General features: G+C 53.0%; 8 protein-coding genes across 8 annotated transcripts; 2 read left to right on the top strand and 6 right to left on the bottom strand.

Annotated features, from left to right (window-relative positions):
- Window positions 1-481: 481 nt before the first annotated feature.
- Window positions 482-2,421, bottom strand: DL89DRAFT_269706 (uncharacterized protein). Its single transcript, XM_040888390.1, has one exon. The coding sequence runs from the start codon at window positions 2,267-2,269 to the stop codon at window positions 512-514; it is 1,758 nt and encodes a 585-aa protein (XP_040741200.1). The 5' UTR covers window positions 2,270-2,421; the 3' UTR covers window positions 482-511.
- Window positions 2,422-2,456: 35 nt separating this feature from the next.
- DL89DRAFT_285894 (uncharacterized protein) lies at window positions 2,457-3,160 on the bottom strand (the record flags this gene model as incomplete). The annotated part of the gene is made up of 2 exons (XM_040889841.1): window positions 2,783-3,160; window positions 2,457-2,749 (listed from the first exon to the last, which is right to left on the bottom strand). Exons 1-2 carry the CDS (start codon window positions 3,009-3,011, stop codon window positions 2,457-2,459), a joined length of 522 nt encoding a protein of 173 aa, XP_040741199.1. The 5' UTR covers window positions 3,012-3,160.
- Window positions 3,161-4,557: 1,397 nt separating this feature from the next.
- On the bottom strand, window positions 4,558-7,619 carry DL89DRAFT_55916 (YVTN repeat-like/Quino protein amine dehydrogenase). The gene has a single exon (XM_040891809.1). The coding sequence runs from the start codon at window positions 7,516-7,518 to the stop codon at window positions 4,834-4,836; it is 2,685 nt and encodes an 894-aa protein (XP_040741198.1). The 5' UTR covers window positions 7,519-7,619; the 3' UTR covers window positions 4,558-4,833.
- A 201-nt stretch (window positions 7,620-7,820) lies between these two features.
- DL89DRAFT_203223 (Rrd2 protein) lies at window positions 7,821-8,840 on the bottom strand (the record flags this gene model as incomplete). Its single annotated transcript, XM_040884022.1, has 1 exon — window positions 7,821-8,840. A coding segment is annotated over one exon (1,020 nt), but the record flags the coding sequence as incomplete, so codon positions are not given.
- A 277-nt stretch (window positions 8,841-9,117) lies between these two features.
- Window positions 9,118-10,429, bottom strand: DL89DRAFT_269704 (NADH:flavin oxidoreductase/NADH oxidase). The gene has a single exon (XM_040888389.1). The coding sequence runs from the start codon at window positions 10,377-10,379 to the stop codon at window positions 9,144-9,146; it is 1,236 nt and encodes a 411-aa protein (XP_040741196.1). The 5' UTR covers window positions 10,380-10,429; the 3' UTR covers window positions 9,118-9,143.
- A 5,002-nt stretch (window positions 10,430-15,431) lies between these two features.
- DL89DRAFT_269700 (MFS general substrate transporter) lies at window positions 15,432-16,670 on the top strand. Its single transcript, XM_040888388.1, is given in 5 exon segments — window positions 15,432-15,597; window positions 15,673-15,788; window positions 15,808-15,931; window positions 16,008-16,142; window positions 16,177-16,670. The coding sequence occupies 5 exon segments, from the start codon at window positions 15,463-15,465 to the stop codon at window positions 16,642-16,644; spliced, it is 978 nt and encodes a 325-aa protein (XP_040741195.1). The 5' UTR covers window positions 15,432-15,462; the 3' UTR covers window positions 16,645-16,670.
- On the bottom strand, window positions 16,638-17,654 carry DL89DRAFT_324619 (NAD(P)-binding protein; the record flags this gene model as incomplete). Its single annotated transcript, XM_040891472.1, has 1 exon — window positions 16,638-17,654. The coding sequence occupies one exon, from the start codon at window positions 17,652-17,654 to the stop codon at window positions 16,713-16,715; it is 942 nt and encodes a 313-aa protein (XP_040741194.1). The 3' UTR covers window positions 16,638-16,712.
- A 254-nt stretch (window positions 17,655-17,908) lies between these two features.
- Window positions 17,909-22,879, top strand: DL89DRAFT_295034 (DNA-directed RNA polymerase I subunit RPA2; the record flags this gene model as incomplete). Its single annotated transcript, XM_040890589.1, has 5 exons — window positions 17,909-17,956; window positions 19,127-20,086; window positions 20,125-20,679; window positions 20,720-22,506; window positions 22,624-22,879. The coding sequence occupies 5 exons, from the start codon at window positions 17,909-17,911 to the stop codon at window positions 22,877-22,879; spliced, it is 3,606 nt and encodes a 1,201-aa protein (XP_040741193.1).
- Between the last annotated feature and the right edge of the window lie 204 nt (window positions 22,880-23,083).

Genomic DNA, 23,083 nt, shown 5'->3' with positions numbered 1-23,083 from the left:
GGTGAAGAGGTATAGAAGATAATTATTATTGAGCAATGAAGAGAGATACAAAACACACTAGCAGCATCTTTCCTGCAATGAGACAAACTCCTCTCAACAAACCTCCCACCAGTTCACAACCCACTGTGACGCCACTTGCTATTCACCAGCTCCTTTGCCTTGTTGTTCTCTATTCAAGATCATTGTTTACAACTTCAGGGCTGTCTGCCACCTGCCCACCAAGAATGGCATTTGTGAACTCAGCTTATTCCTATTTTGCCCATCTGATTCCTAAATTTAGATTTACTAATGCAGGTTTCTCAACATCGGCTTACAATTACACAGTGCATGGAAAAAACGTGGCATTTCAGTCATGATTACCGCATAACCCACATTCATGCTTTCATGACAACTGATCAGTGCTATCAGGCATATCGTCGTGGTTTCTTTGTATCTCTACTATGTGTTGTACAATCGGAGCTAGGTTGTAATATATATATGATACACTAAATACAAAAATATGGAAGAGTTGTTAATAGTCTCCAGGTTGACGCTCAAACCATTTCACATCTACCCCAACAATGTGCTGTTCAGCAAATGGTCGAATGGCATCTGCCTGAAGCCGCCTCGCAGTGATGCACTCCAGGCAGCGTAGCTGTGGAATAATGTCTTCGAGGACATCCACAACAGTATCGTCGGGTATTCCGATGTCGAGGCGTCTCAGCTGCCTACTGAGAAGTGGTAAGTCTTGGGCATCCTCAGGCGTGAGTAGATCACGAGGAGGTCGGGGTGGTCGTGGTACTAATAATAGGGGTTGTGAAGGAGCTGTAGCCTGTAACCTACTCGACGATGTTTGTAGCCTTTGAATTCTCCAATCTCTGCCTATAGCTGAGGTCCCTTCGTCATCTTCAGGACGCCAGGTGTATTCGCCTGTTCTTGCTACTGTAGAGGTCTGGTAAAGGACCCGAAGATGCCGTAGGAGAGGGAGGCACTCAATGAGCACTGGAAGCCTGTGAAGGTCGTCTGGATTCAAATCAATGGTCAACTTTATCAGCATGGCCCATGCTATCCAGTCAGAGAATGGAATCGAGTTTCCAGTTAGCACAGCTTCAATGACATTTGATGGGTTGCGGAAGAACCGGTTGATAATGTCGCGCGGCAGTCGAACAGGCTCAATACCATACGCCTTGGCATAAATCATTAATGTTGTCGCACCAGCTACTATTTTCGGATTGATTGACTGAAGTCTTTGAAAGTCTTCAGCCATGTACAGCAATCTTGGTGGATGCTGGTGGAACAGCTCGTAAACATCGTCGTATAGCAGACAGGAGTGAAAAACAGTTACCGATTTGATACTTGGGAACTGGATATCGAGCCCGCCGTTGGGAGTCTGTCGTGGCAAAGTGTATCTTGTTGGTACAAAGTCGAAAACCACCTCCTCGACGTTTTCAAAGACAAGAGACCGTTCGCCAGTCAGAGAAAAAAAATCCCATGGAATGCCATTCGTTATGCGCAGTAGCTTGACCTTGCGCAGCTGTCTGACACTGTATCTTGGCAGGGCACCGATGGTTCGCAAGTACGCTTCGTGAAGCTCGAGTGCGACAACCTGTGGGAGAATGACGGGAGGGCGAGTCGGAACAACAGGAGATACCTCCTGCACCTCAACCAGCCGTGGCTCGTATGCCGCATAAAGCATGCTGTAGAATGGGTTCAGGTTGAGTGGAGAGCGAAAACCGAGTAAAAGAGGAAGATCCATACTTTGAGTCAGACTGTAGCTCATCGATGTAATCGTAGGGATGAGCTTGGAGAACATGCGGCTGTCAAACGATGCCTGCTCGGCCATATCCTCATCAGATACACCAACGCCGCGCTGGAAGACACCCGGACCAATGAATCGGAGGTTGTGGAGACTGCTCCAGTCGAAAAATTCTGGACGTAGTATGTTAAGCAGCTTAAGAATTGGTGGTTTGCAGCGACACCGCCCATTTTCCATAAGAACCAAGATGTGGGTTACTTCGTCAGTAAATCCATGGTTGATGAGCCAGTTGGCACTTGTGCGCCAGGGAGACTCATGGTAGCCGTGCCCGTTGCATGATAGGGCAGAGCGGTGCTCAAATGTCACCAGTTGTCTACATGACTTAGGCAGCAACGGCCTGAGGTCTCTGTGAGTGTTGTAGAGGCTAATGAAGTCGCGTAAGCAATAAAAGTTGCTGCGCATCGGCACCAAATGAGTACATGCCAGGTCAAAGATTTTTGCCAGAATGTGTGTTGGAACTTGCTGGATGGACATGGTTGTTTCTGCTGAATATGGTTAGAAGGTGGGTGATGGGAAATGGATGGGATGTTCGCCAGAATGCGCTCTATTTAATGTCTCGCACCGTTCCGAATGTCACTGGCTTTGCATGTGTGGACATCCTTATTCTACAATTGTAAAATGACGGCAAATTCCACAATAAGGATCCTGTCCTAAAATAATACTAGTCGGAGGGCATGAGAGTGTCAGCATGCAACTGGTGAGCAGAAAAGTGCTGAGCGTAGGTTACGTTGTCAATGTCTGGATGCTGCGCACACTTGCAAGCACACAATGCCCTAATACTTTGCCTGCATAGCGTTGGGGGATAATTCAACCACGCCAGGCGAAACTCAAACATCCAAGAGGGATGAAAGGGTGTGGAAATAGTGTACACTCGCCGTTCAGGCATCGCCCATTGTTCTGGCAGTTGTGCTCGGAGGCACGCAGGTGTTTGTGCACGATGCATATCCAGAAACGCTACATGAGATTTTCAGCTATTTTTTTACTCACTTGCACCGCCGCTATGTGCATTTTTGCTGATCTCTCCTTTGGTGGATGCGCCAGGTGTGCACGGGGTTGATTGTTCGAGCACCACGCGAATGCTGTCGAAGCCTGCAGAGATATTTGCTTCGGGGCGGAGAGGGACGGAAGCATGTTCATACATTCCATTTTTTGCTAAGATGCAGAATGGCCGAGCAGTGTCCCCCTCACTGTGGTGGACTATTCTACTGTAGCTCATATCATTCTATTGCCATTCCCTACGCATCCATTCTGCTATTGAATAAAAAATAAGCTTGAGAGAAAAAGGTGGATGAAAAGCAAGGAGCGTGTTGGATATATTCCGGCACTGACCATATACTGCCAGGTCAAATTCATTCATGAACGACTGTTCTGTTCTTTTTTAGGGCTCAAGCATGCCTTTCTACCATCAAGAGTCACTCTTTTGAACAATTCTCAAACAGTGACATTAAACATCAGATGAAAAGCGTGCCTTTGTTTCAGAGGCGAAGCATTGAAGGAAAAGGTTCAAAAGGGTATTTATATTTACGTCTTCTACTCTCTCTCCACCGATAATAATGTATTCTATATATACCTTCTTTTTTTTATATGAGCAAGTGGTTGGCTAACAATGCATGTAAGCGCTGACCACTCTGCCACGACGTGCCGAGTACTGAGCAGTTGTCTTTTCTAATCAGTATTGAAGCTGTGAGCGGCTGGTGTTTACGTTGGAGTAAATTTGCAGCGTATATTTATTGTACTCCTTGTACTGCACAGATAGAGAAAAAAAAGACAATTAAACTACATTCTTTAGCATGATAGTACTTGTCCAAAACAGCCAGAATGCGCGAACTATTAGCTACCACTCACTTAAAGCATTGCGTTGCGCCTCAAAAATGAGCTCGGTATCTCAAATTTTATACGGCACATGTGTTTACTTTATGAAAACAGCATTGTGGTTCGCACTGGGTATCTAGCCCGTTCAGGTCAGATTGACAGCTCGAGCTCAAAGTGTGTCGAATCTTAGTAATAGGGTACTGGCTATCCCTGAAACGTGCCAGTGAGCATCTTCAGTTATTACCCGGTCATAAATCCAGCAGCCGAATGTGTTGAGGTATCACTGATTGCCAATATCATGAAGCTTAACGACGTACTAGCGGTAGATGTGTTGATATATAAGAGAACGAATACAAAAAAAGATGGCGGCATGAGGATTTCCGCTCTGCATCGGCCAATATCTGCAACATACATTTTGTTGCTGGTGCGAGAATGACAAGGTGAGAGGGACAGCTGGGCGAGGATTGCCTCCCTCCTGCACAAGGCGTGATTGTTCTCCACAGCCGTTCTCACAAGCGGCCTTCGGAAGCGAGGGAGGCAAGGCGCATGTCTGAGATGTCCTGTGGCATCTAGCAAATAGGATACGCAGCAACCGCAAGTGCCGAGTACAGATTGAATCCCGAGAGACAGGCATAAACCCAGAGAAGTATTGCCCTGTTTCCTCCATGTTTGCATCCTGTATTAGTTAGAAGCCGAAAATGACAAAAGACAGCTTGTAACAGAGGTCTTGCAATAGGGTAGCAAACATACTCTTCCACGGTTGCCTTGTTGCTGATACCCAGCTGATGTGAGTCGTGGTCGCATTATGCCAGGACAATATTATATTAGCAAAACATTTTTCAGTGGATACATGCTATCCTTTGAACATAGATGGGGCAGTGTCAAAGAGCTATTCTACATGCTGCAAAGCATGCCTACAACCATCTGTTGAGTGATAGCTGGAACTCGCCGTTATTCAGCGGGTACAGGTATATTGGTCAGGTGGTATACCTAATCTGAGACAGCATGTCAAACCTGACATATGCGCCCAGTACTTAGCATTCCATACTCTTCGAGTACTTTTCCCATTTATTCCCGATAATTTACATTTCCAGTCTTGTAGCAGTCAGCAGTGTACTGTTGTAATGAATACTGAGCGCTTGAAGTGAAGTAAAAAGTTTTGTATGTCGTTTTGTATATTTCGTTTTGAGGTGAAAGAAAAAAAAGTTTATAGCCAGTTGGTTAACTCATTGCGATGCCTGGAAGCCGCGGCGCAGAGATTTGAGGAATGGTGTCTTTGTCTGTGCCCGCGAGCTCTCTTCAGTACCATCATTCTCCTCAGCGATCTCCACGCTAGCCATCTCAGCATCCAGCGATTCCTCGTGCTTCTCGTCGTCCGCCTGAATAGAGACCTTGGCCAGCTGCTGCGTGACAAACTGATCGAACAGCGCCGACACTGGCGGCAGCACGTGATGCGGTGCATTCACATACGCGCTATGCACCGCCGAGCGCACAAGCCGCATGGCGCTGCGCACATGTGGGTTGGTAGCCGGCGATGCGCCGGGCTCCACGGCCTGTGCTTTAGATTTGCCAAAGATGCTGGTGAACACCTTGGAGTCCATGGCAGAAGAGCCAGTCTTTTCACCCAGGGCCTTGGCACTCTTGAACGCCAGCAAGTCGCTCTCGGCTGCATATACGTTCAGGCGGCCAGAGGCAGTCAGCACCGCAAGCGAATTGTGCGCCAGCGGATCGGGTTTCAGCTGGCCCTGCTCGGTGTCCGGATGGCTGCGGCCGGACTTGCCCGACGATGCAGCAGGAACCAGAGCCACGGCCGCGACCACGCCGCGCTGACGCACCGTGACCAGGGGTACAGGCGATTCGGGCCCACAGACCAAGATGCTAGTCTCGTCCCGGTTGGTAATTGGGCGCACGGCCACTGCCAACAACGCATGCCGGGCATGCACAAACACGCTGGCAACCGGCACCACCTGCGTCCACCACAGGCTGCCTGTCAGCATATTCCACACGTCAACGCGGTCCTCGGACCAGCTGGCCAGGAAATTCGTCTGCCCGATGAACGCCACGCCCGAGAGTTCATGGCTGGCTGCACTGGCCACCAGGGTGCCCACCGGCGCCGTCACAGTGTGCGCATCCCACAGGGTCACAGAGCTGCCAAAAGTCACTGCCAGGATTGACCCATCGCATGAAAACCCGCAGCCGCGTGGCTGCTGCCCGCGATACTTGGCGTAGGCCCTGCACGTCCACATCTCCTCGGCATTGTCCAATGTCTGCAGTTCCCACACCCGGAACATGGCATCGCGGCCCGTGCTCACGCACAGCAGTCCAGGCTGCTGGCCGGACCGCCGGAGCATCGGCTGGAAGGCGATTGCGTGCACACCGTGCGCGTGCGGGTTATCCACGCGCGTCACCAGCTTGTACTGCTGCGTCGACGGATCGAGCCGCCAGAACTTCAAGTACGATTCGGTCACATGCCGCGGTCCGTATGCGGCATTGCTGCACCGCGAGTCGACGGTAGCCATCCATGCACCGTCCGAGCTGAACTGCACCAGGTCCACATGGGGCTGCGCCGACCGGATGACCGAACCGGCGCCGCCAATGCGGTTAAACGAAGCGACCTCGATGCTGGACACATGGCGGTCTGTCAGGTGGTTGAACACCTGCAGGAACCCGGGCTCGCCGTTGAGCACCAGGTGGTGTGTCGACGGATGCACGACCAGGCCGGAGGTGAATGGATCGTCCTCGAGCCTCTTAACAATCGCTGCGTGCTCGCGCTTGACCTTGGCCATGGCTGCGCGCTCGGCAAACTTGAGCCCCTGCAGTGTTGATACCAGCGAACGGTCCAGTGCCGAGTATATGCGGACTGTGTTGTCCTTCAGCGTAACCGAGTAGTACATCTGGTCGGGACTGACCACAATGCTGATAATCTCGGCGCCAAGCCGGGGCAAAAAGCTCTTGTGGTCGGTCGTCAGCTGCCAGAACACAACCACGCCCTCTTCGCCGCCTGACAGCATCGACGTGCCTGCCTCTGTGAATGCAATCGTGTTGACCTTGTGCGCGTGCCAGTGGTATGGCCGCCGCACGACCTCCCGCTCCTCCGTGTCCTCGCGCTGGTTCTCGTCCAGACAGTACCAGAACATGATGCGGCCACGCCAGTCACCGACCGCCAGAACGGGCTCCGACGGGTGGAACGCAATGTCGGAGATGCGCTCGCCCATCGCCCACTTGTGGGTCACCACGCGGTTCGCCGACAGCTGCAAAAGCTGCACCTTGAAATGCGAGTACACAGCCACCCACTGTCCCGACGGGTGGACCGCGATCCGGTTGGCCCCGGTAGTAGCCTGTGCCAGATCCTCCACCTCAACACGCCCGTTCTCCTCAAGCCGCACCCGTGCAACCACTGCACGCGGCTTGACCATGTTGTTCTGCGCATCAGTATACTTGGGTCTGGCGATAATCGCCAGGAACGCTTGCTCCTGTTTCGGGTCCTTGGCCACGTGCCGGATCTTCCCTGGAATCACCCACTCCTTCACCAGCGCACCCGCATCAGCATCCCAGAACCGCACATGCTCGTCAGCAGAGAACGTGTATACGTGGTTGTTAGCTTCGGCAAAGATCGCCAGCACCTTTTCTGCCTGCGCTCCGCCCGAAAAGTTCTGCACCATCTCTCCGTTCTGCACGTTGTACACCGCCACTGCGCTGTCCTTGGACAGGTAGAACTGGGATGAGTCCTGGCTAAACACCACCGGCTCGTGCGTCAGGATCCCGCCGCTCACCGATTTGAGCTCGATCGCCCGGAACGCATCGCCGGGCATGGTCTGCTGTGCTGGATCGGAGTGCTTGCTGTTGCTGTGCGCACGGCCGACAACCTCCTTCGCTACCTTCTCAGCCTTGGTTGTTGCCTTCTTCGCCATTTTTCGCTTCACTATGTTTATATGCGTGTTCAATATAGAGGAAGTGCAACGTGAATGCGAGAATGCGTTGTGGAGGAGAAGAAAGTTTGGGCACTGCCAGAGCCAATTTGCAGCTCGAAACAAAAAAAAATCGAGGCCCAATCAGGGCAAAATTTTCTGATTTGATTTACGGAACATGTGAGCTAATGATCAGGCTGTTCTTTTCAGTCGAACGGGATTGGCCGCGTCATGGCCGGCAGCTTCAGGTCCGCCGCTGTCGTTGACGACGACGACACGTGCGCGTTAGCATTGCCTGTGGCAGCCGCCGCCGCCGCTGCGATGGCTGACGGCACCTTGATGCCACAGCAGCCCGGGAACTCCTGCCCCAGCGCATATACCTCGCTGTGGCTGACACACCCGTGCTCGTCCTCCTCGGTCCCGTGCGCCTGGTGCTCCGACATGCTGCCGCCCTCAAACGACACCAGCGTGCCAAACATGAAATGCTGCATAATCGGCAGCTTCCCGACCACTTCGGCCTTGAACATCTTGATCAGGCCCAAATTGACCTTCTCCCACGTCTTGGCGCCGCTGATATCGTCGATCATCGGTGAGTGCCAGCGAATGGAGCCGGTCTTGATGGAGTTGACGAACCGCACGCACTCAAAGTACTTGTACTGGTGCGAGAACTCGTCCAGAATCTCCTGGTTGTGGATTGATTTGGGCCGGAAATGCTTGTGTCCACGCAGCTGCCCCGCACCAAACAAAAACGGCAGGAAATGGAAGTCGTCCAGGCCCCACACGCCGTGCGATCCCGCGGGCTCCAGCCAGTAGCTCAATTGAAGGCCGCGCATTACCGCAATATACCGGAAAAACACATGCGCCACCAGCGCCTTGTAATCCGAGGGCTGCACCAGCTTCAGCTTGTCCAGGCACAGAAGAAACACCAGCATGTTCAGCTCATGCCCAGTTCCATAGTCAATGCGTTTGCGGTTTCCAAAGCTCTCCTGCGCATACTTGGCTACCTCTTCAACATAATCGACAGGCACAAACTCCGATACCCACTCGGGGATCTTCTTCTCAACCGTATCGTAGAAGTCGCGGAACGCTGGGTTGCCGAACCGGCTGTTGGTCTCGACAGGTGTCACATCTTTGTTGGCTTGCTCAACCTTGTCCAGGAACGAAAGCAGCTGCTGCACGATCGGGCTGTCTTCCATTGCGTCGGTAGTTTTGGTGCCGATGATTGCATCGTTGAGCGAGTTCAAAAAGTCTAGGAGTTCCTTGCACACCTGCGAGTCGAGGAACCTTGCCAGGTCGTCCGGTGTCAGGATACGACGGGTTGGAATCATTTTATAGTAAGGATATGTCTATATGGGAGCTAAATAATCGATGACAAATGCAATAGTAGAAGAGGTTTGAAAAAGCGTGTCTAGCAGCAAATCACATCAATTCATGCGCTCCGCATCTAAACAAACAAAATGGGTCAAAGTATTCATCGCCTTTGCTTATACAGAAAACGACCGTATGGTAGCATATATGACACAATGCGCTTAAATGTGCAACGTGAAGATCCGCGCAATAGCTAGGACCTGGTCCTCAGGTATAGTCCTGTGATTTCAGGGTATATATTGTGTTTATAAGCATTTGGTTTACTGAACGAGGTAGTGAGTCTTGGGGCGGCCACGCTCGTACTGGTCGTTCCACTTGACAAACACACCCAGCTTCTGGGAAGCCTTCTGTACGAATGTCGGGTCGCGGAGGAATTCGCGGCCGATCAAAATAGCATCAGCCTTGCCTTGCTCCAGAATGTCGTTGGCCTGTTCACCATCGAGGATGATGCCTACAGCACCGGCAAGAACGCCAGGGGCACCATTCTTGACCTCAGTGGCAAAAGGTACCTGGTATCCTGGGCCAGCAGAGATCTTCTGACGAACATCGTTGCCACCCGACGAGCAGTCAACAAGGTCAACACCCTCCTGGTGCAGGATCTTGGCCAGCGCGACAGTATCCTTCGGGGCCCAACCGCCCTCGACCAGCTCAGAGGTTGACAGACGGATAAACAGAGGTTTCTCAGCAGGCCACACCTTGCGCATGCGCTGAACAGTCTCAACAGCAAACCGGGTGCGGTTCTCGAATGAGCCACCATACTTGTCGGTGCGGTGGTTGGACAGCGGCGAGTTGAAGGAGCTGATCAGGTAGCCATGAGCACCGTGAATCTCGATAAAATCGAATCCGGCCTTGTCAGCGCGCACAGCAGCATCAACAAACGCCTGCTGGACATTCTCGATCTGCTCAAGCGTCATCTCCTTCGGCTCCCAGTGTTGGTCATCAAATGGAATAGCCGACGGGCCGTAGACGTTCTCGGGCCAGCCACCCTCTTCACCCGAGGCGCGGAGACTCGGGCGTTTGCCATACTGGCTGAGGGGAATGGTGCTGGCCTTGCGACCAGCATGACCAATCTGGATTCCCGCAGTGGTCCCAAACTGATGCTCGAAATCGACAATGCGTTTGAGACCGGCAATCTGGTCATCCTTCCAGATACCAAGGCAGTTGGGGGTAATGCGTCCCTCAGGCAGGACAGCTGTGGCCTCCATGATAATGGCACCAGGACCGCGCATGGCAAGCTGGCCATAGTGCGCCAGGTGGAAGTCGTTGGCGAACCCATCCTCTGCAGAATACATGCACATGGGGCTAACCCACAGGCGGTTCTTGAACGTGGTGTTGCGGATCTTCAGTGGCTGGAACAGCTTGGGCAGAGTGGTGGGGTTCTTCTCAAAGGTAGCATATCCCTGCTTGACCTCCGAAGGGGTAGGCTCAATGGGAGTTCCAGGCGACGGGTCTTGCACAAGGGCGTAGGTAGTAGCGCTAGTGGTTGCAGCAGGCATTGTTGAGCGATTTTTGTTACAGTTGACTCTTGGGTGAAGGAATACAAAAAGATAAACTGGCGTTCGAGTTAAGATGTTGAGTACTTGGTAGCCTGGATCCAAGAACGCTTTTATAGCAACCGACTACATGGGCTATTATTAATATGTAGGTGTTGGGCAATGTATGTAAAATGTCGCCAGAATATCCTACGAGCTCATCTGATTTGCTCCTCATTGCCGAGCGTCTCGTGTCGCCAGATCAATACCGCAGATTGGGGAAATCTGGAAGTGGAGGCTAAGGAATTAATAATCACGCTCCCTAGGTTGTGCAGTTATCAAATAGTCATTCTTTGAAACTGTGTGCTCTGAACCAAACAATGCGGATTTCCGGAAATACTAGTGAGGCCTAGCAGTGCCAGCTGTATTCGGACAAATTTTTTGTTCAGGAGTGAGATCATATAGAATTCAATGCCTCCTTTAAGCCCACTTGTTCTGAGGAGCCACAGCGAACATCCAATCGGCTGATCTATCAGTTCAATTTTGCGAGATGTCCAGATGAGGCGGGTTCCAAAGTGGAACTCTTGAAGTTTAGGCAACGAACCGATTCTAGACGGGAAGGATGACCAGTCTACAGGATCAAAGTTGTCAACAGGATCAAAGCTGTCTCCAGGTTCTCTGTTTGCGACAAAACGACAACTAAGTTTGATTCTAGGATACCGCAAATTGGGCAGCTTGACAGGTTGCTCGACAAACATATAGCGGCATGAATACATGTCCTGTCCAGTGTAAGATGCTGGAAGATAGGTGATTGTAGGTACTCCATGCATGGTTTTCCTCCCAGAACAACCAACCGTGCTCACATCACCAGTGTGTATTCTGTATTCCAGTCCAATACAATTTTCGTCAGGCTATCAGCCCGAATATCCATTCGCATTATATACCCTGGGAGCTGGGTGAAGGAACGAGTCTGAAAATAAGAGCTGACATCGAAGCACCTAATGGATAGCGGTATGGTTCTCGGTGTCTGACCAAGTATTCCTCCTCCAAAAGTCACTGGGCAAAAATCTTCGACTGTGAAATCGACGGCCACTAGATTCGATAGCTGGTAATAGAACGCGTCACATATACTACTGTGGTCATATCCATCAATTGGAGGGGAATTCGGGTTGGGGAATTCAGTTCTCATAGTCCTGATACTGCCCCATTTCACAGTGAAGAACTCAAAATCACAGAGCATCTGTAGCAAATTGAGAATGGGATATTCGTTTATCCAGCCACCCAGTACAAAGGTCTGAGGCCAGTCACGAAACCCCTCTGCACCCAGGAACTGGCAGATGTTTGAGTGCGATGGATCGTAATAACTGTAGTCAGCAACAGGCGTTTGGCGGATCATCGGAAGCAATATACTGCCCCACATGCGACACGTGGTGGCTAACATCGAGAGCAGCCTGTGACATCTGATTCCTTTCAGTTCGCCAGTTGTAGTTTCGATGACAACACGGAAAATAAGCAACATAATGTCGCTGCCAAGTGCTTTGCATATGCTCTGCTGAGTAGTGTCCATTGGCGTCAAGAAATTAGAGCTATACAAGTGGGAATACCTTGCAAGGTGCAAAGGCAGAAGACAGCAAACACGTGGCAGCTTGCGGGTTGTGACATTGTTTTGTTGCATTTATCATTGCAGAGGGCATTGATTCTACCCAAATGTGTCTAGGATCAATCAAAATGACTAGGATTCATTTATCACCATCTCATTCACTCATGGCGCATATCCACATGCTAGCACAGAAGGATAACCGGATACATGGTGGTCTTGGCCAAGGGTGTTCCTGAGGTCTGTACTACTACTAACTCCTCGCAATGGCGCACTTTTCTACCCCAGCAGCAAGGAATCATTCAGACTCTTGTGGATAGAAGGTCCAATGCAGCTGCTCCAGCAAGCAGCTGGTTACTGGGCTGTTGCCATGCCCCTGATACCTCAATGCGTAGTTAAACTTGAATATAAGATAACGACCAGGAATTCTGATCTTGGCTGGTCGTGATGTCGACAAAAGACACGATCAATCTTGTACTCAATCCAACGCGTGCTTCACGTCATCACCGCCTGAGCGTAGCCCTTCCCGCTGATTAGAAAGGGATATTTTAGGAAATTGCTTGGCATGCGGGTTCATAATCCCTGTTTGTATTTACAGAAATAAACAGCTCCTCGGCAAGCGCTTTCTGAGAGCCTATGCACGAACTTTCCGGCCACGCATACGCGCGTAGATTGAGGATATCCTCAGGTGACAAACAAGAATGATCGCCATGTCTTTTGGCTATTAATACATATCCTTTCTCGACTTCCGCTGTGCTGCATCTGCGCGTCTAAAATTAGCAATCTCCTCGAAACTAGTCCTGAGCGCGACATTCACTCAACTACAGGATATCCTAATAGTCAATCCAGTGTATAAAGCAAACCTGCCATGGCTACATTGTTATGTTTCCATATCATCATCACCATCACCATCCCACGCTTCACTCAAGCAGCCCCATTCAAAACAAATTTACTTTTTGCACTTGCATCTTTAACGAAAAACAATTCTGACAATGCGCTTTACTCTAGCTACTGCTTTTGCCATCCTTGCTGCTACTGCTGCTGCCAACCAGGCTGGCCCTGTTGACAACGATATCTCGACGCCTTCCAACGATCAGGCTGGTGGAATTATTGAGCCTCTCGTCGAGACTACCGAGGAATACGATGAGGAGGATAACCAGCGCGGCGGTCGTGGTCGTGGCAGCGGCCGTGGAAAAGACTTCCTTAGCGACTTGGGTGTCGAGCTGATCGGCACTGGTGTGGAGTCCGGCCAACGCTGCTATCTACACCAGCGTGGTGGTCGTGGTCGCGGCAGCGGTCGCGGTAAAGGACTTCCTGAGCGATCTGGGTGTCTGAGCTGATCGGCACTGGTGTTGGTGCCGGTCTTGATGCTGCCATCTACAACCAGCGCGGTGGTCGTGGTCGTGGCAGCGGCCGTGGAAAGGACTTTCCTCAGCGACCTGGGCGTCGAACTGATTGGTACTGGTGTGGAGTCTGGTCCTCAACGCTGCTATCTACAACAAGCGCAGCATCGATTATGATGAAGGAGGACTAATGAGGATGATAACCAGCGCAGGTGGTCGCGGTCGCGGCAGCGGCCGTGGAAAGGACTTCCTTGAGCGACCTGGGTGTTGAGCTGATCGGCACTGGTGTCGGTGCTGGCCTTGATGCTGCTATCTACAACCAGCGTGGTGGTCGTGGTCGCGGCAGCGGTCCGCTGGCAAAGGATTTCCTTAGTGACCTGGGTGTCGAGCTGATCGGCACTGGTGTGGAGTCTGGCCTCAATGCCTGCCATCTATAACCAGCGCGGCGGCCGTGGTCGCGGCAGCGGTCGCGGCAAGGACTTCCTGAGCGACCTCGGTGTCGAGTTGATCGGTACTGGTGTTGGTGCCGGTCTTGATGCTGCCATCTACAACCAGCGTGGTGGTCGTGGTCGCGGCAGCGGTCGCGGCAAAGGACTTCCTTAGCTGATCTGGGTGTCGAGCTGATTGGTCACTGGTGTGGAGTCTGGGCTCAACGCTGCTATCTACAACCAGCGCGGCGGATCGTGGTCGTGGTAGCGGCCGTGGAAAGGACTTCCTTGAGCGATCTGGGTGTCGAAGCTGATCGGCACTGGTGTCGGTGCTGGCCTTGATGCTGCCTATCTACAACCAGCGTGGTGGTCGTGGTCGTGGCAGCGGTCGCGGCAGTGGTCGCGGCAAGGACTTCCTGAGTGACCTGGGTGTCGAGCTGATTGGTACTGGCGTGGAGTCTGGTCTCAACGCTGCTATCTACAACAAGCGTAGTATCGATTATGATGAAGAGGACTATGAGGATGATAACCAGCGTGGTGGTCGTGGTCGCGGCAGCGGTCGCGGCAAAGGACTTCCTCAGCGACCTCGGTGTCGAGTTGATCGGTACTGGTGTTGGTGCCGGTCTTGATGCTGCCATCTACAACCAGCGTGGTGGTCGCGGTCGCGGCAGTGGTCGCGGCAAGGACTTCCTGAGTGACCTGGGTGTTGAGCTGATTGGTACTGGTGTGGAGTCTGGTCTCAACGCTGCTATCTACAACCAGCGCGGCGGTAAGGGTAACGGCAAGGGCAAGGATAACGGCAAGGGCAAGGATAACAGCCATGGAAAGAAGCCTATCTTCACCGGACCTATCCGTCCTGGTCCTTTCCGCCCTGAGTCCTTTCAACCCTCCTCCCTTCTACGACATGCATGAGGGTCTACTTTTAAGTTCTATTTAGAGAGGTGAAGGCACAAATGTAAATTACTTTGCACATGATTGATATAAATGCACTCATCCGTGTTTGGGTTAGTCTGTACATGTCATGTCTGCATTCCATGAATCCTAGCAGGGACTATATCGTCAATTACCACAGCATACATGGTGAGCTGTACGCAGTGACACCACCCCACGGCACTGTGGTTAGAATGCATGCATATGTTTTCTACCATCTGCTCGGAAGATACCGTGCTCTGCCTATAAAAGCGACAATGCAAATGAGCTTAAACGCCATCAGCACTCGACCACCACCTGTATCCCTTGTCACACATACTTGGCACGCTGTTAATACCATGCTGTTATCCAAAAACCAGTAATGAGCACAATGCCGTCTACGGACCGCCACCGCCACAATCAAAATATTGTTCCCCGCCATCCCTTCTCCTTGGAGCGCTACAACGCGAGCGCTACTCTTCCTTTAACTCACCTTTTCTTTCTACGGGTTCTATTAGCATGTCTTCCACCGAGAGCATCCAGCCAGAAAAGTTTGCCATTGAGGAATCCTCGGCGGCGGTGGTGCCGAGGGAGTGCCTGGAGAGGTAAAATACCAGGCGGTTGACGAGAGCGACCCCAGGCTCAAGTGGGCATTTAGAAAGGTCGACGCGACACAGCTCTTCATAGTATTTCTGAGCACGGTACTTAACTCCATGGACCGCGGAAACCTCGGTCTCTCCAAGGTTGTTGGGCTCGAACAGGATACGGACATGTCTGGATCCGACTTCAACGTCGTCGCCAGCATTATGTACCCGACATACCTGCTATTCATGCTTCCGAGCAATCTCGCCCTGCGCAGGTTTGGGGCACGGTTCTGGCTTTCTCTCCTCACTGTTTTGTGGGGCGTCATCAACATGTGCATGGCATTCGCCAAGAACAAGACCGATCTGATTCTGTGCCGTCCTGTTCCTTGGTGCTGCCGAGAGCGGTGCAACGCCAGGTGCCCTTGAATGCTGATCACGCTGTGGTACCCCCGTCAGATGGTTACATCGCGCATCAGCCTTTTCTACTCGGCATTCGCAGCTGGCGCAGTCATCGGCGGACCTATTGCAACTGGCATTGGCAAAATAACAAACACCCACTTCAAGCGGTGGGAGTGGATCTTTTTCATCGAGGGACTGGACCACGGCAGGGTTTGGGCTGATCATGTACGCATTCCTGGCAGACTACCCCGACAAGAGCTGGATCCTCACGCCAGAGGAAAAGGCGATAATCAACCAACGGATGGCGCAGGACCAGGTCGAGGGCGGTAAAAAGAAGGATCAACCGCAGGCGTCTGCTTGACCATGCGCGCGATCCGCTCATCTACTCACAGGCACTTGTCCTGTTTGGCGGCAACTTTGGAATCAACACAATCCTCACCTTTTGCTGCCATTATCGTCAAGGAGATGGGCTACAGCGCCTGGTCGCGTCACAGGCTATGCAGGCAGCACCGGGAATCTGCGGCTTCGTCGGAATCCATCTTGCCCGCTTCTATCCCAAAGTGGTTTGGCTCCCACTTTCGTAGCTCGCTTTTCTGCGAAGCTTGGCTCATTGCTGGTTCAGCTGTCTTGCTGGGCGTCACCAACAACGTTGCTCGAATCATTGCGCTCTGCATGTTGTCGTTTGGCTGCTTTGGTATCCTTAGCATTGGTCCTGGATGGCTGATGAGCAACGTTGGCGGTCCAACACGTGCTGCCATCTCGAGTGCCATCGAGGTAATGCTTGGTGGACTGGGTGCACTTTGCACATCGTACATCTACCGCAACAAGGACCAGCCACGCTATCTTTTTGGCCACGGCATGAACATGTTTGCTGCATGTCTGATGGTGGTCTTCACCTATGCAACTCATTTCATCCTGCTCCATCGAAACAAGCAGAAAGAAACCAATCCGCTCGATATTTCGGGGATGTCGCAAGACGAGATAAATGACCTTGAGAACGACCACCCCGACTTCCGCTATGTCCATTAAAGAGAATGTAGTATATTCGAATACAGACTATTGAAAACCATCAGCTGCAGCTATTGGCGTGCTGAACATCAGTGCTCCTCTGGTCTGTATGCAGAGTAGCGCTGCCAGAAGTCGTCTACAGTCTTGAACGGGGTATTTGAGGCCGGCTTGGCGTCAACAAACCCAGGCACGCTGAATGAGCCAAATTCGACAAAGTAGTCGAGCATCTCGTTGATCTCTGCGCGGTCAAGCTCGGGCACCTTGTAGTGGACATAGTCTGCCGGGATACCGGTGGCGCGCGTGAATGCCTCAGCGATCTCAGGGCCAGTGTAGTCACCCTCAGCGATCTTGACTGTCTTGCCTTCGTAGCTGGCGCGGTCATCAAGGATCCCACGCACAGTGTTTCCAAAGTCGACCTCAATGTCAACATAAGGTTGGCGTGCATCAGCAGGGAGCGGGTAGCCAAAGGTGACTGTTTTCTCGCCGTTGCTGTTGGTCGACCAGATTCCTGCGTGCAAGAAGTTCTGGAAGTAGAAGGCGGCATACACGAAATAGCCCTTGATCTTGTCCGAGTGGCTGCGAACGTACTGCTCGATCTTCTGCTTGCCCTCGGACTCGTACGCCTTGGAATACTTGCCATTGCTTCCCTGAGACGGGCTCTCAAGCGAGCTGTAGACAAAGTGGTTGACTCCCTCAGCAACAGCTGCATCGACAATGTTCTTGCCCTGTTTGAATTCGGCATCCAGGTCGCCAGCATCGACTTTGGCAAAGATCTCGGGCTGCAGATAGTTAGTGTTGGCAAAGACGATGTCAACGTTCTTGAAGGCGCTGCGTAGACTCTCAACATCGTTGTTGTCGGCTGCTACCCACTCGACGCCAGGGTATTGAGCGCGTAGTTCTTTGACACGAGCGGAGTCGACGTTGCGGGTGACAGCACGAAGCTGGTACTTGTCAGAAGCGCTGTACAGCGAAGTGAGGACGGATCCTCCCTGAGCGCCAGTGGCTCCGATGATAGCGACGATTTCAGACATGGTTTCGAAGGTAGAGAGTAGGAGTGCGTTGTTGGGCAGCGTGTTGATGTGGACCTGTGAGGAAGGAAAGTGTCACGTCTTTTTATATGGTTTGAACTTGATAGGCGTGGATGCCAAGGCCCTCATACAGTGGGATGTGGTTAATAGAGAGCTTACAAATCAGCTGGAGAATGCCGCGGTCATCTGCAGGAATATGTGTGGATTTTTTCTAGAAATTGCCATATGCATTGTCCGCCTCTATCCTTGGCACATGCATGCCCAGCCTGTACCTGATCACTAATCTGCATGTAATCAAGGTCAAGGTCAGGCTGAGATTATCTCCGAAATGCTTGTTCGATATCATAACATACCACCCATTATGCCTGAGAATGCTGATGTTAAACATCCTCAGCCCTACCATGTGATATTAATTGGAACATTGAAATGAAAATACAAATGAAAGAAGTAGCATCTGATGATTGGCTTCTTCAGGCTTTTCGAAAGTTTGTATGTCTTGAGTCGATGAAGTAGCATCAGCGAGGAAGACAAGTGCACAAAACGTTCTGGGTCCAGGGCTTGCAAATCTCCAGTTTCCATTGTCTCTCAGTCTCAGACTCGCCTTCAATAATCCAAATGTGGTGCTGACCCGCTAGAAGGTTCTGCAGAGCGAAAGTGGAAAGACTTACCAGGCCATGGAGGTTCGTGCAATGTGATTTTACAAGCTCAGTGTACATTTTGATTCTCCATTACCGAGTCGAGTCTGGTCTTACATCACAACCTCATCCTACGTCTGCAGCTTGGCAGCGATCGTCCTAGTAGTACCCCCAGGACCCAGTAACGGCGAGCTTTACCTGGCTGAGGAGTGTGCGACCATGGACAACTGGACCCATACAAGCACCCAGCAAAGATCAGAGCTGACATGAAAGAGCTAGCAAGAGGACAAAGAACGGAGTGGAGAGATCAAACAGAGACAAGAATATGCAGAGCAAGAATCAAAACATTGGTGCAGGAGGTGAGGTTGGATATTAAAGGTACAGCCAAAAGTACAGAATAGCAGGTCCTACATTTTGGCAAGGGTGCAATGGCAAACAGTGTCATTGAGATTGGTTAGTACTGTTGCGCGGCCAGCAATCTGCCTTGTGATCAATCAACAGGGAATCAAGTTTTTTGGTGGCCCGATCTGGATTCATGAAAGTTTTTTTTTCTACCATGATGTGTCTATGAAAAAAAGTCTACATGCGTTCTTCAGCTCAGCTTCTTTTATTTATATTTTAACGCCAGTAAAAAAGTGAAAAAGCAAATTGAAGCATGGCACCTTCAGGGTTCAACACGCTTGAGCGGCAAAACAAGGCGATCAACCCAGGGGAATGAGTTCGAGTACCCGCAGCTGCAGAACCTGACGCGGCCGCACATCGACTCGTTCAACACGATCTGGGAGCGGGCAGGGCCAACAACACCGGCGCTCATCGATATTGCGACGAGTCCTGCTTGAGAAGCAGGTGGTGTTCGATGGCAAGGGCGACCACGACAGCCCGCTGGGCAACAAGATCACGTACTGGGTGGACGACATGCACCTGGACTACCCGTCGCTGACGGCGCGCGAGACCAAGTCGTCGAACCGTCTGGTATACCCGACGGAGTGCCGACAGCGCAGCGTGACGTACCGTGGACGCATCTACGGCAAGCTGCACATTCAGGTGAACGACAATAACGAGATTGTCGAGGAGCGCAATTTCGGACTGCTGCCGGTGATGGTGCGGTCGAACCGATGCAATCTGCAGAAGATGGGGCCGGCGGACCTGATCCGGCATCACGAGGAGCCCGAGGAGATGGGCGGGTACTTTGTTGTGAACGGTAACGAGAAGGTGATCCGTCTGCTGGTGGCGCCGCGTCGCAACCACGTGGTGGCGATCCAGCGGCCGTCGTACGGCAACCGTGGCCCGGGGTTCACACCGTATGCAACGCAGATTCGCTGTGTGCGGCGCGACCAGACGTCGCAGACGCTGACCATGCACTATCTGACGACCGGTAACCTGCTGCTGCGCTTCTCGATCCGCAAGCAGGAGTACCTGGTGCCGGTGTCGCTGCTGATGCGCGCGCTGGTGGGGGCCAACGACAAGGAGATCTTCGAGACGATTGTGGGCGGAGATGCGGAGAACATTTTTGTGCGTGACCGTGTTGAGCTGCTGCTCCGGTCTGGCAAGGAGTTCAATGTGTACACGCGCGACCAGGCGCTGGCGTACATTGGTGACAAGTTCCGTGTCATTATGTATGCGCCCGACGACATGTCCAACATTGACGTGGGACGGCGTCTGCTGCAGAACGTCATCATGGTGCACCTGAACGACGACCGCGACAAGTTCAACATGCTGGCGCATATGGTGCGCAAGATGTACGCGCTGGTGAGCGGCGAGTGCCAGGAGGACAACCCTGATACGCAGCAGCTGCAGGAGGTGTACATGCCGGGCACATCTACCTGGGTATCATCAAGGAGAAGATCGAGGACTACCTTCTGGGCGTGCGCCAGGAGATCATGCGCGACGTGCGCAGCGGCAAGGTTGATCTGTACAACAACCGGTACCTGCAGCGCGTGTTTGGGCGTGTGTCATGCGACATCGGCATGAAGGCGCAGTACTTTTTGGCCACGGGTAACCTGGTCAGCAAGTCGGGCCTGGACATGCAGCAGGTGTCTGGGTACACAATCATTGCCGAGAAGCTGAACTTTTTGCGCTACATGTCGCACTTCCGCTGCATCCACCGTGGTGCGTTCTTCGCCGAGCTCAAGACCACTGGAGTGCGCAAGCTTCTGCCCGAGGGCTGGGGTTTCATGTGCCCGGTCCACACGCCCGATGGTTCGCCGTGCGGTCTGCTGAACCATCTGGCGCACAAGTGCGAGCTGACGACGCAGGTTGAGGACACCAGCGACGTGGAGCGGGTGCTGATGCGGCTCGGCGTTGCGCCCGGCATGCCGCGCCCGGCGCAGAAGGACGCGAGTCTGCTGTCGGTTCAGCTCGACGGGCGTATCATTGGATACTGCACGCACCCGGTGGCCAAGAAGATTGCCTGAAGCGCTGCGCGTCATCAAGCTGCAGGCGCACCGTGCGCGCTCGGGCTCGGCCAAGGCCAGCGGCTCGGCGGCAATGAACATTCCGTATACGATGGAGATCGGATACGTGCCGCAGTCGCACGGTGGCCAGCTGCCGGGACTGTTCCTGTTTACGACGCCGGCTCGGTTCACGCGCCCAGTGACATATCTGGCCACCAAGGACGTTGACTATGTGGGCAGCTTCGAGCAGGTGTACATGGACATTGCGTGCATGGACCAGGATGTGCGTCCTGGACTGACGACGCACCAGGAGGTGCTGCCGACGCATATGCTATCGGCAGTGGCGAACTTCACGCCGTTCTGCGACTTCAACCAGTCGCCGCGTAACATGTACCAGGCGCAGATGGGTAAGCAGACCATGGGGTCGCCGATGCAGTCGTATCCGTATAGAACCGACAACAAGCTGTACCGAATCCAGAACGGGCAGACGCCAATCTGCCGGCCGCGCGTGTACGACGACTACGGCGTCGACGGATACCCGAACGGCAACAACGCAGTGGTGGCAGTCATCTCGTACACGGGATATGACATGGAGGATGCGATGATTCTCAACAAGAGCGCGCACGAGCGCGGCTTCGGGTACGGGTCGATCTACAAGACCGAGTACGTGGACCTGGGCAAGTTCCGCAAGTCGGGCGACCCGATCACGACGCACTTTGGGCTGGGGCCGGATGTGCTGCACGACACGTCGCTGAACGACCGCATTGACGTGGACGGGCTGCCGTTCCCTGGAATCCGGGTGACCAACGGCGACACTCTGTATGGCGTGATTGACGATGTGCGTGGGCGCACCAAGATCATGAAGTACAAGGGCGAGGATGGGTTTGTGGAGTCGGTGCGGCTGCTGGCGTCCAGCATGGAGGACGAGCTGCAGACGGTGGCGATCACGTTCCGGATTCCGCGCTCGCCAGTCATTGGCGACAAGTTCTCGTCTAGGCACGGGCAGAAGGGTGTGTGCTCGGTCAAGTTCCCGGCCACCGACATGCCATTCACCGAGTCGGGAATGCAGCCGGACGTCATCATCAACCCGCACGCGTTCCCGTCGCGTATGACCATCGGCATGTTCGTCGAGTCGATTGCAGCCAAGGCCGGTGCATTGCACGGAGTGTGCCAGGACGCGACCCCGTTCACGTTCGACGAGACCAACACGGCGGCCGACTACTTTGGCGAGCAGCTCAGGCAGGCCGGATACAACTACCACGGCAATGAGCCGATGTACTCGGGTGTCACCGGACAGGAGATGCGTGCCGACATTTACATTGGCGTGGTATATTACCAGCGCCTGCGTCACATGGTCAACGACAAGTACCAGGTGCGCACAACGGGCCCGATCAACCCGCTGACGCAGCAGCCGATCAAGGGCAGGAAGCGCGGTGGCGGTATCCGTCTAGGCGAGATGGAGCGCGATGCGCTGATTGCCCATGGCGCGGCGTACTTTTTGCAGGACCGTCTGCTCAACTGCTCTGACTACTCGCTGGCGTACGTCTGCAAGTGCTGCGGCTCAATGCTGGCGCCGGTGGCCGTGCCTGCGTCCTCGCATACTGTCGATCTGACCAAGGGCAAGGCTGGCAGGGCATTGTCGGCGGCCGAGGCTCGGGCGATTATGAGCGCAGCCAATGGCCCCCGCATGGGCAAGGGTCCGTTGGACCTCGTCTGCAGGCTGTGCCAGAACGCCGACGGCATCACCATGGTTGCGCTGCCGTTCGTGTTCCGGTACCTGGCCACAGAGCTGATGTCGATGAACATGAAGCTCAAGCTTGATGTCAAGTAAACAGGGCCAGGGATAATCCTAACCTTTTTCTCTCTAACTTTTTCTCATAAAAATTTTTCTATATTCTTTTTCTCTCTCCCTCATACTAGCCAAATGACGCCTTTTCTGGCAAGAACGCAGGCGCTTCGGTCGGCGAATTCGACGCTGCGGCGGCGCTGGTTGTCGAGCAAGCCGGCGCTGGAGGACATCGGGGTGTTCCGGGCGTACGGGCGTCCCGTAGTGACGATATTTCTGTGGAGCACAATCACGTACATGTCGTTCCAGGCGGTCTGGAGCAAGCTCTACTTCGACGAGGTGCGGCTCGAGACTGAAGCCAAGATCGATGCGCTGCAGGGTGAGCTTGCTGAGCTCCAGAGCCGGCAGGAGTAAGACGGGGTGCGTGGGCGCGGGGAAAAAATTATCCTTATCCTGGGCGAGCCGGGAACAGCGGGGGATATTTTTGAGGTGGCAAACGGGCACGGTGGAGTAATCTTTTTTTTTTTTTTCCCAAGCTTGACTGGTGCGCATATTTTTTCGCTCCCACTTGTCCGTCGTGGCCTTGAGATTGATCTGTTAAAAAGAGCAGTCAAGTGG

The sequence above is a fragment of the Linderina pennispora genome (assembly GCF_002104995.1).
Source record: "Linderina pennispora strain ATCC 12442 chromosome Unknown DL89scaffold_13, whole genome shotgun sequence".
Classification (NCBI taxonomy): domain Eukaryota; kingdom Fungi; phylum Kickxellomycota; class Kickxellomycetes; order Kickxellales; family Kickxellaceae; genus Linderina; species Linderina pennispora.
Note: the sequence above shows the minus strand (reverse complement) of the source record. Positions and strands in the feature narration are given on the sequence as shown.

Bases quoted from the DNA above. Each gene is read 5' to 3' on its own strand.
- DL89DRAFT_269706 (XM_040888390.1), bottom strand. From the start codon at position 2,269: ATGTCCATCCAGCAAGTTCCAACACACATTCTGGCAAAAATCTTTGAC.
- DL89DRAFT_55916 (XM_040891809.1), bottom strand. From the start codon at position 7,518: ATGGCGAAGAAGGCAACAACCAAGGCTGAGAAGGTAGCGAAGGAGGTT.
- DL89DRAFT_269704 (XM_040888389.1), bottom strand. From the start codon at position 10,379: ATGCCTGCTGCAACCACTAGCGCTACTACCTACGCCCTTGTGCAAGAC.
- DL89DRAFT_269700 (XM_040888388.1), top strand. From the start codon at position 15,463: ATGCTTCCGAGCAATCTCGCCCTGCGCAGGTTTGGGGCACGGTTCTGG. The intron at 15,932-16,007 runs GTCGAGGGCGGT...ATCTACTCACAG, and splicing joins AACGGATGGCGCAGGACCAG to GCACTTGTCCTGTTTGGCGG. The intron at 16,143-16,176 runs GTCGGAATCCAT...TCTATCCCAAAG, and splicing joins CACCGGGAATCTGCGGCTTC to TGGTTTGGCTCCCACTTTCG.